General features: G+C 44.2%; 2 protein-coding genes and 1 long non-coding RNA gene across 3 annotated transcripts in view; 1 reads left to right on the top strand and 2 right to left on the bottom strand.

Moving 5' to 3' along the window:
- The window catches only part of LOC309690783 (uncharacterized protein), a 152513-nt gene that overhangs the window by 27761 nt on the left and 109849 nt on the right, over positions 1 to 14903 (bottom strand). The window lies entirely within an intron of this gene.
- LOC309690386 (olfactory receptor 6N1-like) lies at positions 23 to 4376 on the bottom strand (the record flags this gene model as incomplete). Its single annotated transcript, XM_082507420.1, has 4 exons — positions 23 to 126; positions 651 to 758; positions 1449 to 1556; positions 3473 to 4376. The coding sequence occupies 4 exons, from the start codon at positions 4374 to 4376 to the stop codon at positions 23 to 25; spliced, it is 1224 nt and encodes a 407-aa protein (XP_082363546.1).
- Positions 10850 to 11684, top strand: LOC309690356. The gene is made up of 3 exons (XR_014271717.1): positions 10850 to 10882; positions 11292 to 11353; positions 11575 to 11684. It is a non-coding gene; the product is annotated as an uncharacterized lncRNA (long non-coding RNA).

Here is a 14903-nt window from a genome sequence, read left to right as displayed (position 1 = left end):
TGTCCCCTCTTTCCAGCAGCATCTACGGAGGTGTTGACGTGCCTGGAGAGCCACCCGGGCCGCCCTTCTTCGCGCAGCTGATCGCAATAAGCGCCTTGCGGACCGTCGCCAGACCCCTGCACCTGCCTACACCCCGGGACAAAAGGTTTGGCTGTGGACCCGATTTGTTCCGCTCCGAGCTGAGTTAAAGAAACTGTCTCCCACCTTCATTGGTCCGTTTGTTATAGACTCTCTGGTTAACCCGGTTTCTGTCCGTCCCCGAAATATACAGATCCATAACGTGTTTCATGTATCTCAAGTGAAACCCTGCCTGTCCAGTCCTTTGTTACACCAAGTTTAAGTATCTCGGGATCTTGTTCATGAGTGACGGGAGTGGGAGATCGACAGACGGATTGGTGCTGCGGCTGCAGTGATATGGATGCAATACCAGTCTGTTGTGGTGAAGAGAGAGCTGAGTGTAAAAGCGAAGCTCTTAATTTACTGGTCGATCTACGTCCCTCCCCTCCCCTATGGTCACGAGCTGTGGGTAGTGACCGAGATTGCGGATACAAGCGGCAGAAATGGGCTTCAGAGGAAGCAGAAATGTTGATGACTTGTTGATGATTTAGGTCCCCGATACATCAACAGTGATGGTTGGAGAGGGTCCACACCTTCCAGTTTCCCAGGAAGCACAAACTGGACTCCAACCTGCTGCTGATCTTCTACTGCTCGTCCATTGACAGCCTGCTGACATACTGCATCAAAGTAAGGTATGGCAGCTGACCAGATGGGAACAGAGTGAAGCTTCACAGTGTAATCAAGGCAGCACAGAAGATTATTGGCTGCCCTCTCCCCTCCTTGTCAGACATTTATTTCACCCGCTGGCCTGGGAATGCCTTGGTGTTCCCCCAGACAAGTTGGAGGAGGTGGCTGAGGAGAGGGAGGTCTGGGCTTCTCTGCTAGGGCTGCGGCCCCTGTGACCCAGCCCCGGATAAGCAGATGGATGGATGGATGCTCTTTGTGGATTACAGCTCAGCTTTCTATACAATCATCCCGGATATCCTCTTCACCAAACTGGTCACTCTTGGCCTTTGACTTTCTCACCAACTGGCCCCAGACTGTAAGACTTGACCCCTATCTCTCCTCCACTCACATGCTGAGCACTGGCTCCCTACAAGGCTGTGTGCTGAGCCCCCTCCTGTATTGTCTCTAAACCTAAGACTGCAGTTCGACCCACAACAACAACATCATCATCAAGTTTGCTGAAGACACCACATTAGTCAGACTTATCTCAAAGGGAGACGAGGCAGCCTACAGAGAGGAAGTCCTGAAGTTGACATCATAGTGTTCAGAGAAAAAACTAGCACTGACCACTATGGAAACCAAAGAGATCATTGTCGACTTCAGGTGGCACAGCACTGACTTAGGTCCCCTATACATCAACAGTGATGGTTGGAGAGGGTCCACACCTTCCAGTTTCCCAGGAAGCACAAACTGGACTCCAACCTGCTGCTGATCTTCTACTGCTCGTCCATTGACAGCCTGCTGACATACTGCATCAAAGTAAGGTACGGCAGCTGACCAGATGGGAACAGAGTGAAGCTTCACAGTGTAATCAAGGCAGCACAGAAGATTATTGGCTGCCCTCTCCCCTTGTCAGACATTTATTTCACCCGCTGCCTCAACAGAGCAACAAACATCATCAAGGGCAGCTCCCACCCAGGCTTTGACCTGTTCGACCTGCTTCCCACAGGGAAGCGCTACAAGTGCATCAGCACAAACACTGACAGACTTAGGAACAGTTCCTTTGCAAAAACCATGAGCACCCTGAACTCACACATGAACCGACGACACAGTTTCACCCCCCAATTCAAGCCTCTCCTCTATACACAGAATATACAAACACTACCACCACTGTGCAATATTTAATTTATGTCAAAATACCTCACTGTAAATATAGACTATTTATTTTTTCCAATATTTGTATATTTGATATTGAACTGCTCATATGTATACAGTGCCACAGAACTGTGCACCTCACCCCCCTTTCTTCTTTCCCCACATGTCTGCACTGGGTAGGAGATGCTCTCAATCTCTTTGTACATGTGTATAGTGACAATAAAAGCCATTCTAGTCAATCTGTCATGAACCTGGGTCCTTTTGACCCAGCGTTTTGTGTTTTCTATTTTTGTCATTTTGGTTCTGTTCTTCCTCGGTTAGTGTTCTTTTCTTTCTGCCCGTGTATCTCTGTGTCCAGTCTGCGTTTCTGAGTCTGTGTCATTACGTGTATGTGTTTCCTGTTTTACTTTGAAGGTCTCTGTCTTATGTCAGTGTGTTCTGTTTATGTTTCCCTTACCTCGTCAGCTGTTATGTCCCCCCAGGTATGTTTCCCTCCTGTTTCCCATCCCCTGATTACTGGTTCATTTCTGGTTTGTTTTGTTAGTTTTGCCCACTTTAAGTTTTCCAGTTTCATGTCCACCCGCACCGTTTGCTGTTTGTATTTTCTCTTGTCATTAAACTCAGGTGCACCCGAGCTGCCGCTTCCTGGTCCTAAATAATTCCCACACGGCTTGCTCCGGCAGACCGTGACAGTGTCAGTTTAGAAGGTCAAGCACAGCAGGGAGAGACCACGCCTATTGGGGAGGCCTTTGCTGGTAGTTTGTGTGTGGGATGTGGTGCTTCTTGGCCTCACCTGCTGCTGGGAAATGAGCTACCAGATCTTTTTTTTTGCAATTGTAAACATTTATTTCTTACTGTTTAACAGATTTCTCACATTATCGTGTAGAAAAACTGATTTGCACTGTAAATGTTCAGCTTCAACTTTCAATCCTTCAAACAATGGAAAAGCCATTTAATTGTACAAGTGTTAAGTAAAAACAGACTTTCATGTTTGATTAAGCAGAAATTCTAAAACTGGTCCAGTTGCTAAAACCTCTGACTGTTTCAATAAGTGTTAAAGAAAAAGAGGATAAAACTGAGAAAACTACTAAAACTGCTTCACATCCATGTGGTTGTGGATCAGATTTATAAGACAGCATAATATCAAAATAGATTGACACTCTGATAGTGCTGCCACATCTAAAACAGTTTGTCTTTTAATCCTTTTCACATGTGCAGTCTCCATGGTGCCTGTTATTTCCTTGAACAGTAATGAGAAGAAAGAGAGTGAAATTTACAGCCTTCCTACATATCAGTGGGTTTTTTTTTTTGGTAATTAGGCAGGTGACCATCAAAAATACATTTAGTGCAAAGACATCTACAAAATGTAAATCATCTGGGAAATGCAGATAAATAATAAAACGTCATATCCGCTCACATCAATAGACATGTTTTCAGACAACTCCAAATAAAACACAAATTTCAGTAAAAATTAAACATTTTTTTGGACTTATTTTAAAATGGATGTCAAACAATGGGTGTGACACTTAGCTGTGTGTGAAACTATTTTCTGATCGAATAAAACAAAAATTAGTTCTTTTTAAAATAACAACACTATAAATTATTTTTCGAATTTTGGTCAGTTTGAAACCGTAAATCAGAGGATTCATAATAGGAGGAATGACAAGAAACTCTAATGCTACAAAGTTTTGAAGGGACCGAGGCAACTCTTTCGAACCCAGTCGCATACTTATAACATCAGTAAGTACTGCCACAACAAAAGTAAATAATGAGACGAGATGTGGGACACATGTTTGCATGAACTTTGCTCTGTTTTCTATAGACTTTACACATGTTTGAATGATATACATATAGGACCAAACTATAAAAACACCATGAAGCAAATAAATAATTGTTACAATATTTGCAGATATAGCATTGATTGCAGTTTGTTCTGGAAAACAAGCGAGTTGAACAATACTCCAGTTCATACAGAAGAGTCTGGAAATATACGGGCTGCATAACTTCAGTCTGGATGTTAGAAAGACATTCACAGCCATAATGCAGAAGGTTGTTAACCACAAAAAACATGCAAACCTAATGACTCTTTGCTTTGACATGATAGAGTGGTACTTCAGTGGCTGACATATGGCCACATATCTGTCATATGCCATGAGTGCAAGAATCGACAGTTCGCCGCAGACAAAAGAAAAAATCACCTGAGTCTGAATAAGGCAACCGTAATATGAGATGAGATGAACATCAGAGAGGAGATCCCAGAGAAATTTAGGGTAGAAACCTGCTGTTCCATAAAGTGCATTGATGCAAAAGACACAAAGCAGAATATACATTGATTCATGGAGGTTGCTGTCCAAGATGATGATCACAATGAGAGAAACATTTAGCAGGCAAATGATGCAGTAACACAACAAACTGAGAAAAAAGAGAACAAACCTGTGACTGACTGTTTCATTGAAACCTGAAAGAAAAAACATTGTTATTACAGAAACATTATTCATTGTGATTGAGAGATGTAAGTGAAGCTTATTCGCTCACTGTATCTGGTCTCTGTTCTCCTCTCTCCTCTATCAGGTACAGATAACAGCAACACGTGAGCTGGGATTTCAAACCAGCCAATCATTGATCTGGAATGAAAGCTCACAGCTTTGGAAAATCACAGGGGATTTAATATGTATCATGTACTAAACACATAATAAAACAAACCTGCAGGTTCTTGAAAAAGAAATATTAAAACGTTTTACACCTTTATTAAAAAAAATGCTTTCTTCATAATACTGATAGGAATTTCTTACATTTATGCCAATTAAACATAATTGTCTAGGACTTGTTGTGGTTTTTTTCTGTTTTTCGTTTGTAGTCCTTCGTAGTCCAGTCAGATCATTGTTGCTTCAGTGATAATGATCAGGCTCTCTGACGTTTGCTGAAGTCACTAGTAAGACAGTAAGAAGTTCTTGTGAATGTTGCTTTGTCTTTGCCTCTTAGTAACTCTGTGGAAAAAAGACTTGTTTGCACCTGTTACCTGCTACTTACCTGTTACTCTGCCGCCTGCTCACTCTCTACCTTTCCTATTCCATAATGGAAAGATTCTATCCCAGGTGCTTCTCCAATTTTCTGCAGAGTGATGTAACCTTATCGTTGCACCACGATCACCCCCTTTTCCTCCAGCCCAGAAAAGAGTAAATTTAAGTTTTTTTTGCGTAAAACCATGGTCTCAGAGATCTGGTAGTATATTCTGAGTTGCTGCAGGAACCACAACCTCTGCTGGGCCTTCTTCTGGATAGAGTCTATATGTGGGGACCACTTCAGATCGCTTGAAAAGGTGGGCCCTAGGAGTCTGAAGTGATCCACGGTAAGTACTCTATTTTTAAGGATAGTTAGGGCGAGTCTGAAGGTTCACTGTCACGTCCACAGTCGGGTCCGGGTGGTTCTGACTGCAACAGTGGAACAGCTGGTCCACCTCCTGTCTGTACGTGGACTTGTCTTCATTGTGGATCAGACCAGTGATTACCAGTTTGCAAATTATGCGAACAGATCCATAGAAGATGCCATCAACGTAGCTCTCCACTCTGTGCTGAGCCACCTGGAGCAGTGGCAAAGCTACGTCCAAATGCTCTTTGTGGGTGTTCTCAGAATCTCATCTCTACTTTGTGGTTCTGTTGGCTTCATCGGGTGATGGCCTTCTGCTCGCTTTGGAACGGTTCAAAGCTGAGTTTGAAGCAGTGGGAATGAGAATCTGCACCTCCAAATCTGAGGCCACGGTCCTCAGCTGGAAAAGGGTGGAGGGCCCACTTCAAGTCAGGGACGAGTTCCTGCCCCAAGTGTCATGGCCTGGGGGATCGGCGAGACGCTGATCGGCCTTTTCTGTCTTTTTCTCTCTCTCGCGCTCTCTCTCTCTCCTCCTCTCCGTCGCCGGGGCGGAACTCATTGTGGGTTTACGCCCTCGGCCCACGCCCACGGAAAAGAACACAGCTGATGCCCATCAAGGTGAACAGCATTTAAGCCAGGAGGTGACTGCTGGTCTTCGCTGGATCGTTGTCTACCACGCGTCAGTGAAAGTCAAGCTACAGCTCAAGATAAGTCATGTGTCTTTTGTGAATATCGTTCTCATTCCTGTCTCCTTATCTACAGTGCCCCTGGATTACCTTTCCCGTGTGAATCTGTGTGTCAAGTGTGAAAAGAAGGACTGTTGTCGTGTATGTGGAGAGTTGGAGAGCGAGTGACTTCCCCCTTGGATTTCCCTTCTATTCAGCTGATTCAGGAGTCCCGCGTTTGAGTCCCCTGCATTGAACCTTAACATAACGATCCAGCCAGAATATGGAGTCAGCGGACTCTGCCGCCCAGCAGCGCGTCCTTACGGCCGAGGAGGTTTTGGAACGTCACGAACAAAGGCTGCAGCTCATCAATCAGCAGTTGACCGCTCTAACGCAGGTCCTTGCTCAGCGCGTACCCCTGGTAAGCCCAGCAGCCTCTCCTCCCTCTGTCTCCTCACAGTTACCGGCTTCTGAGCTTCCGGCACCCGGGCCTTTGGCTTCGCCTCATCCCACTCCCTGGAGCCCCCGGAGCGAGATTTGCCAACACCGGAACCCTTCGCGGGTGAGTTTCACAAATGTGCCGGCTTTCTGACCCAAAGTTTAGACAGTTGCGGAGGACATATGAAACTGACGAGGCTAAGATTGCCTTTTTTGTCCAGCTCTTACGCGGACCGGCTTTAACCTGGGCTCAAGCTGTTTTGAGAACTGACGTCAGCATACCAGGATTTTCTTGCTAAATTTAAATGTGTGATTGAGAGAGGTACTGGCGCTGATGCAGCATCTCACCATTTACTAAATCTTAAGCAGGGAAGACAAAGTATGGCGGAATACTTCATTTTGTTCTGGACGTTGGCCGAAGAGACCGGGTGGGGGCAGCCAGCATTGATAAGTACTTTGTTGAACAACGTGTGTGATGAGTTAAAGGGCGAACTAGTGATAAGAGAGTTACCTAAAACTTTGTCTGATGTGATAACGTTGTGTGTAAAGGTGGACGGGCATTTACGTGCGCGACGCAGAACTGAGGACTATGTTTCCCAGAGGTCTCTGGGACACGGCGAAGCAGCATCGGGCGGAAGCGCCACGAGTGGCGGAAGAGATTCGGAGTCGCACAACATGGAGGAGGGTGAGCAACCTATGCAGCTGGGTCGCTCTCGCCTTTCCCCTGAGGAAAGGCACCGTCGGTGGAGGGCCGGTGAGTGTTTCTATTGCAGCCGTAAGGGTCATGTTGCCAATGTTTGCGCGTCTCTGCCAAAAGGCTGCAGTAGAGATGAGAATACGGGTGGGCGTGGGCTCTAGTTCACAGTCTCCTCCACGGCTCATGACAGCAGCTAAATTAACGGTGCAGCTTCAGGTCAGCCCTCTTAAGGCTCTAATCGATTCAGGAGCGGAACAGAACTTTATTGACACTTCGCTGGCCAGACGATTAAATCTGAATTCTGAGCCTCTGCCACAGTCACTCCAAGTCACCGCCCTCAGTGGCCAGCGGCTTCCTAACATCACTCATATCACTGAGCCCGTTTTACTGACTCTCTCTGGCAATCATTCCCAGACTATACAGCTGTATGTGTTTCAAGCTCCGCTCATGCCACTAGTTCTGGGTTACCCGTGGTTGCATCAACATAACCCTGTTATCGATTGGAAAAAGGTGGGGTGGGGGGGAGGATTGTTACATGTCCTGTCTGAAAGCTGCCACCCCCTCTTCCGAACCACTAACCAATTCTTCTCTCTCCAAGCCGCCGGACCTCTCCTCCGTGCCACCCGTCTACCATGATCTCAAACAAGTGTTTTGCAAGGATAGAGCACGCTCGCTTCCTCCGCATCGGCCGTATGACTGCGGCATTGATCTTCTTCCAGGCGCACCTCTCCCTACCAGCCGCCTATACAGTCTGTCTCAGCCCGAACGTGAAAGTATAGAAAAATACATCAACGAATCACTCACCGCAGGTCTCATTCGCCCCTCGTCATCTTCTGTGGCCGCCGGATTCTTCTTCGTTGCCAAGAAAGACAAGAGCTTACGACCTTGTATTGATTATCAGGGCCTTAACAACATCTCAGTGAAGAATAAATATCCACTCACTATTTTTCACTCACTCATTCTGCCTTCGAGCTCCTTCAGGAGGCCACCATCTTCACTAAGCTGGACCTGCGCAACGCGTACCATCTGGTAAGAATAAGGGAGGGGGATGAATGGAAAACAGCCTTCAACAATCACCTTGGTCATTTTGAATATCTTGTCATGCCGTTTGGTCTCACCAATGCCCCAGCTGTTTTTCAGGCCCTGGTAAACGACGTACTGCAGGACTTCATTAACCACTTCGTCTTCGTTTATCTGGATGACATCCTCATTTTCTCTCATTCTGTCTCTGAACAAAAACACCATGTCAGGCAGGTCCTCCACCTCCTCCCGGAAAACCGTCTCTTCGTGAAGGGGGAAAAATGTGAGTTTTATGCTTCCACAGTCTCTTTCCTGGGCTATGTCATTGAACAAGGTAACCTGAGAGCGGACCCCTCCAAAGTTCAGGCTGTGTTAAACTGGACCACTCCATCCCATCTTAAGCAGCTTCAGAGTTTCTTGGGTTTCGCTAACTTTTATCGCCGTTTCCGCAACTATAGCCAGCTCGCTCTACCCCTGACTCGTCTCACCTCACCTCACCCAAGGTCCCCTTCCACTGGGATGAACCGGCTCGCCAGGCTTTCTCTTGCCTGAAGGAGCGCTTTGCCTCTGCACCCATCCTCATCCAACCCGATCTCAGTCAACCCTTCGTCGTGGAGGTGGACACAGGAGTGCGGGCAGTGCTCTCCCAGCAACAAGGTGGTAAGCTTCATCCTTGTGCTTACTTCTGATACTTATGATGTGGGGAACTGAGAGCTATTGGCCATCAAGCTGGCCCTAGAAGAGTGGCGTCACTGGTTAGAGGGAGCTGCCCAACCGTTCGTGGTTTGGACGGACCACAAAAACTTGGAATACATCCGGTCCGCGAAACGACTCAATGCCAGGCAAGCTAGGTGGGCTCTGTTTCTCACCAGATTCCAATTCACAATCACCTACAGACCCGGCTCTCGTAATGTCAAACCCGATTCCCTCTCATGCCAATTTGCCACCTCCAACGGAGCTGCCGAGGACGCCCCCATTCTTCCTTCCACGTGTGTTGTCGGGGCAAAAACCTGGGAGATTGAGTCAGCTATTCGAGAGGCCCAACAAACGGAACCGGACCTTGGTGCGGGTCCCCCGGGCCTACTCTTTGTTCCCTCTACTGTCAGATCACGAGTTTTGCATTGGGCTCACACGGCCAAGTTCACCTGCCACCCTGGGGTCCACCGCACCATTACCTTCCTCCAACGCTTCGCCTGGTCGCCGTCCTTAGCTAAGGACGTCCGCGAATACATTGCTGCCTGTCCTACATGCGCTCAAAACAAGAGCATCAATCAGCCATCTTCCGGCCTTCTCCAACCCCTACCGACCCCTGGCCGCCCGTGGTCACACATTGCAATGGACTTCATCACGGGCCTCCCTTCCTCATCAGGTAACTCAGTCATCCTTACTATCATTGATCGTTTTTCGAAAGCTGCTCACTTTGTCCCTCTCCCCAAGCTCCCCAGTGCTTTAGAAATAGCTCGACTCCTGACTAACCATGTCTTTCGCCTTCACGGAATCCCCACGGACATCGACAGGGGGCTGCAGTTCACATCACGGGTCTGGAAAGAATTCTGCAATGCCCTCGAAGCGCAGGTCAGTCTCTCCTCTGGTTTCCACCCTCAGACTAACGGCCAGATGGAACGGGCCAATCAGGAACGGGCCAATCAGGAACTTGAGGCGGCCCTCCGGTGCTTGGCATCCACCAATCAGACAACTTGGAGTGAGCAACTCCCATGGGTTGAGTATGCCCACAATAGTGTAACAGGTATTACAATTAAATAATATGAGATACGCATTAAATTATTGTCTTGACAACTTTGGACTAGTATCAGGAAGTTCTAGGTAAGACTATGGAGCCTTGAAAGGATCAGCAGAGAAGGAACCACACAATGATAGATAAGATGTGATTTGAATAGAAACTGTATTGAAAGTTGTAAAGTTTACAAACCCTGCCTGTCTAAAGCTGGCTTCCTACAGTGCACAAACGCACATTAAAGGGCTCAAAAATAAAATCATAACCAAACATCCTCTTTAAGGAAATTCTCCAAAGAGTTTCAATTAAAGAGCTTCCGCTCCTGTTGCTCAGTCCACTTCTCTTTGGAAAGAGAAATTAGAGTTCCTTGTGTGTGTGTGTGTGTGTGTGTGTGTGTGTGTGTGTGTGTGTGTGTGTGTGTGTGTGTGTGTTTCTGTCCACTGGTTCTAACACTACACAGATTTTTAAAGTGTTAGTCTTATCTGTGTCAAGGAATGTAGTTATAGTCCTGAGGTTCGCTGAAGATGGATCCCACGGCTGGCCACACCGTACTCTGGTCCGTCTACAGTCACTCTCTTGGGATTGGCTCGCCACTGAACCCACAGGGTTCAGATCTCGAATGATCCAGTCCTGGTCAAAAACCAATCTATGCACACAGTTCAGAGTGCATACATTACTATTTTATCTATGCTTCTTCCATCACTCATCTTTCAGTCAAGTATTGCTCAAGTATAACAAATTATTTTAGTTATACAATGTCTCAACCATCATGAAATAACTTGAGTTACATCAGGGGCAAATTTAGCCCAATTTTGGGGGTGCTTCAGCAGCCCCAAAATGAATCAAAGCACCCCCAAAGATTTCTTTCTTTTTTTTTGACAATATTTGCTTTTTGTGTGACACACTACTAAAAATATAAAAAGCATACAGTACTGTACTTGTTTGAGACGTAACATTGTAACAGCAAAAGTATAGATAACCCCTCCTCCCAAAATGGTTTGTTCCAGCTCGCCTCTCCCCTACTCTGGCTCTAGCGCTCTTGCTGCCAGAGCGATGGTGGCTGAGACGCAGCGGAGCGGAGGTGTAAGTGCCTGGCTTAAAACAGGACATATTAGCTGCATTTATCCTTCAGTTACTCTTTATATAGTTAGGTAGGAGTCAGACCATGTTTCTTTTTAGCTGAAAAGCATTACACCCAGGTAACCTGCAGTGTTAAAAACTTTTTTTCCGACAATGTTTGCTACCCTACAATCCGTCCTGCTCTGTAGTCAATTAAGCGACATTTGACCGTCCTGTTGCCCCCATTGAAATGTATACAGCCTATTTAAAATCTAAAACTTAAAATTGTCCGTAGCGTACTGTTGTTACCACTGTCCTGTTTGAAATGGATATTAACTAGCTAACTGACTGAATGCCCATTAACCTTATAACTCCTGTTGTGTGTGTGTGTGTGTGTGTGTGTGTGTGTGTGTGTGTGTGTGTTTGTGTACAGAGAGACAGCCAGGTTCATAATGGATATAAGGAAGTTTTTTCAAAAAAAGGAGCCACATTCAGGTAAAAGTGTAAGATCAAATGATCCGTCAATCAAGAACAATGTTGGATCAGTGTTTCAATGTTTATATCTTTTATTAGATGTTCATGTGGTTTGGTTATTTGCCTTTTGGTTGAAAGTACACTGAGGGAGGACTTTTTGTTTGTGATCTTAATAGAATTTTTTTCATATTAATGTAACTTTTCATCTAATTGAATACAATCTATTTGTGTATGATTGTCAGTCTAAAGAGGGAGAGAGGAAAGAGGGGAACGTGAGGAGAAAGTACAAGGTCAGGAAGAACCACGTAAGAAAACAGACAGGGAACAGTGACAGGCAATATAGAAACTGTTAAACTGACAAAGAGAAAAAACCTGATTTTACTCATACAATCTGGAAGTTGTGTTCTCCCTATAATAAAGCTGCTATACAGAATCTGCAAAACAAACTGGGTTGAAACATTTTTGACCCTCTTTAACAACATTCCAACATAACATTGTAATTGATTGGGGAGATTAAAATTAATGATATATTTTTATGTGGTTCAGCCACAACTCTACTGAAACCTCAGCCAGTAATAGGTAGGCCAACTTTTGGACCGTCCAGTTGTCTGTATGACTGCCTGTAACGGTGGACCCAAGAAATACCAGCCGGAGCGACTTTGACAATGCAGAACTTTTTATTAAACTCGGGGTTGTACGTGGACACATATACTCCGCGCTCTCTTTCTCTGCTGTCACCTCCGTCTCCGTCTGTCACTGCCAACATATAAAGAGACACAATCATTGTCAGATCCCAGCACACCTGTTCACCCCGCCCCTGCGCTGCCCCGGGAGCTCACTGCGTCACGCCTCCTCTGCAGCTGGCCAAGGACCACACCCACGCCACACTGCCGCAGAATGTACTAGAGATGGACCGATCCGATATTACGTATCGGTATCGGTCCGATACTGACCTAAATTACTGGATCGGATATCGGAGAAAAATAAAAAATGTAATCCGATCCATTAAATATCACGAAAGCACCTCACAAAACTTGCAACACGCCGTAACTCACCTCAGGTTAGCACGTCGGAGCAATATGCATCACGTGATAGAGCGGCTGTGGCATGCGGGACCTGTCGGTGGTCTGGATAGCATTTGGAGCTTCGCTAGCAACCTGGCATTTCATCTCCGACAAAGTTATCCCGAGAGAAGTAAAGCAAGTGTGTAAGTCCATCTCTGAATGTTTGTAAAGCATTCCTGCGTTAAGCTTAACGAGCGACTGCCTCTCGCTCTCCGGCTGCTACTTCAATCGTGAAACTGCTTAAATGATCAGCTGATCGGCTTTTCTGTAGCGAGTCTCTCTTGTTTGTTTTTGGCCCACTTTGCACCAGAAAGAGGAAACCAGCGGCTGAACAACAGCAGCACGTTTAAGCTTGATCAGCTGTTGTTAGAATTTATTTAATATTTCTTTCTACACCAGGATCTTTTTCTACGTAGCTGACGCTGGTAACTGTGCAGGGGCGGATCTAGCAAAGTTTAGCCAGGGGGGCCGATAGGGCATTAACAGGGAAAAGGGGGCACAAAGACATACTTTTCTTTCTTATTCTCATTTAAAATGTCTAGCTTTTAATAAATAATTATCTGACACCCAAAGTTTTAATTTGATGTAAAATGAATAGAAGTCAATTACTGTATATAGTGACTATTAAGTCTAATATATATACCCTAGTAAGCTATAGTACTTTTTCCTTTGGGAAGGTACCATCTGTGCAGTCTGCAATTTTGTTGAAGAAAGATGTTGAATCTATTTAATATTTCTTGAAAAATAATTGATTTCTGTGCATTTTTTTTCACACTGCATCAAATTAAGGTTGATTACGTCGATTAAGCATCATGAGGTGGAGCGTGAGGGGTGGTTCCCTATTTTTTATTTATTTATTTTTGTTGTTGCTGGGAGTTGGAACCCTATTAGTTAGGTTGCTTAATATTTACGCTAAGTACTCTTTAAAATACCAGAATAGGGAGAATGGTGTAGGTCTAAGTTTATTAGATTGATCAGTATTGCTGAACTATGAAATATTTTTTTTGTATACAGGTATAACAGAATAGCTTTAGTGTAGTTGTTGTTTTAAACTTGAGTATGAACTTGCAGACTTGCAAAATGCAGCAAGATATTTTAAAAAAACAGTTTTGTTGATTAAAAAACACTATATCGGATTCATATCGGTATCGGCAGATATCCAAATTTATGATATCGGTATCGGTATCGGACATAAAAAAGTGGTATCGTGCCATCTCTAGTATGTACATCACATTTGCACACTATCAGAAACTGCCAAAGAGCCCTGGTGGAGTGAGGAGCTGTAAAGAGAAGCAGAGTGCTCTGTTTATATTCTAAAAATGTTTTAAGCTAGCTTGTTTCAAAGATTCTGTACAGCAGCTTTAAATGTTTTCCAAAAGCACACATACACTTAACTTATCAGTGTTTCTCAAACTTTTTACAGTGTGTACCACCTGATAAAAATGTCAAGCTCTCCTAAGTACCACTATGAAAGCACGAAACTCATAAATCTTACAACACAAAATTAGTATTATTAAATTAGTAAAATTAGGGTCTGCAATAAAGATTTTTTTTCATACATTGTATAAATTCTACCACAGGCAAAGTTGCCTCCATTTTTATAGTTTTTATTAATATTTTGTAATAATTTATTTGCAATAATTCTGTTTTGGGAGTGTTTTTTGTGTATCTGTATTATATTATACATACACATTAAAAGTGAATCTCTGTCCGAAAAATGCACTCAGTTTACTTTTTACTCACTATGAGCATCATTCATAATTCTCCCCCAGTAATTAAGGTTAGGATATGTATTTTTTCTATTCCAATCCATTCTTCTTTTGCAGCATTTAAATAAGCTTGATCAGATTTCATGGTTTTGTTACAGACTTTTCAAAAAAGTGTTTTGCTTTTCTTTCACAAATGTGGGATTAAATTGTGTTAAAATGTACAAAACAGTCATGTCATGTTTTGTGACGAGGACCCAGGTACAGAGAGACTTGATGAATTTAAGAATCTTATATTAATAAAGAAATTTGCAGACTTGCACAGAGATGGTAAAATTATGATGACTGATAAAGGAGACGAAGACAACAGACGATGAGGACAGGGAGGAACAGGGGTTTAAATGCACCAAAGTGACAGTCAGAGAGAACTCGGGACAATATTTAAGGATGCAGGGACTGACAGAGACAGGTTTATCTTGCCTGGCTGGGCAGCTCTCTGGGTGCTCAGCACCCCCAAATCTCTGATCCTAGAATCGCCCCTGAGTTACATCACGCAAGGTTTTAGCGCAACAGAAAATATACCTTATATTTACCCTTTTAAGAATAAATAAACTTGTAAGATTCACTCTCCCATATTTATCCCTCGCTTTTAACTGTTCTTCTTTTTAAGATATTTCAACTTGAATTATTTCTCAGAAAAATATATCAACTTCTTAAAACATTAATACTTCAACAGAATAATGAGATCCCTCACATTTTATAATGACATTTTATGAACTTTTTGCATCTTTATCAAATGAA

This window comes from Aulonocara stuartgranti (assembly GCF_965226115.1).
Source record: "Aulonocara stuartgranti genome assembly, chromosome: 16".
Taxonomy (NCBI): domain Eukaryota; kingdom Metazoa; phylum Chordata; class Actinopteri; order Cichliformes; family Cichlidae; genus Aulonocara; species Aulonocara stuartgranti.
This window is presented reverse-complemented; position numbering and strand designations above follow the sequence as displayed.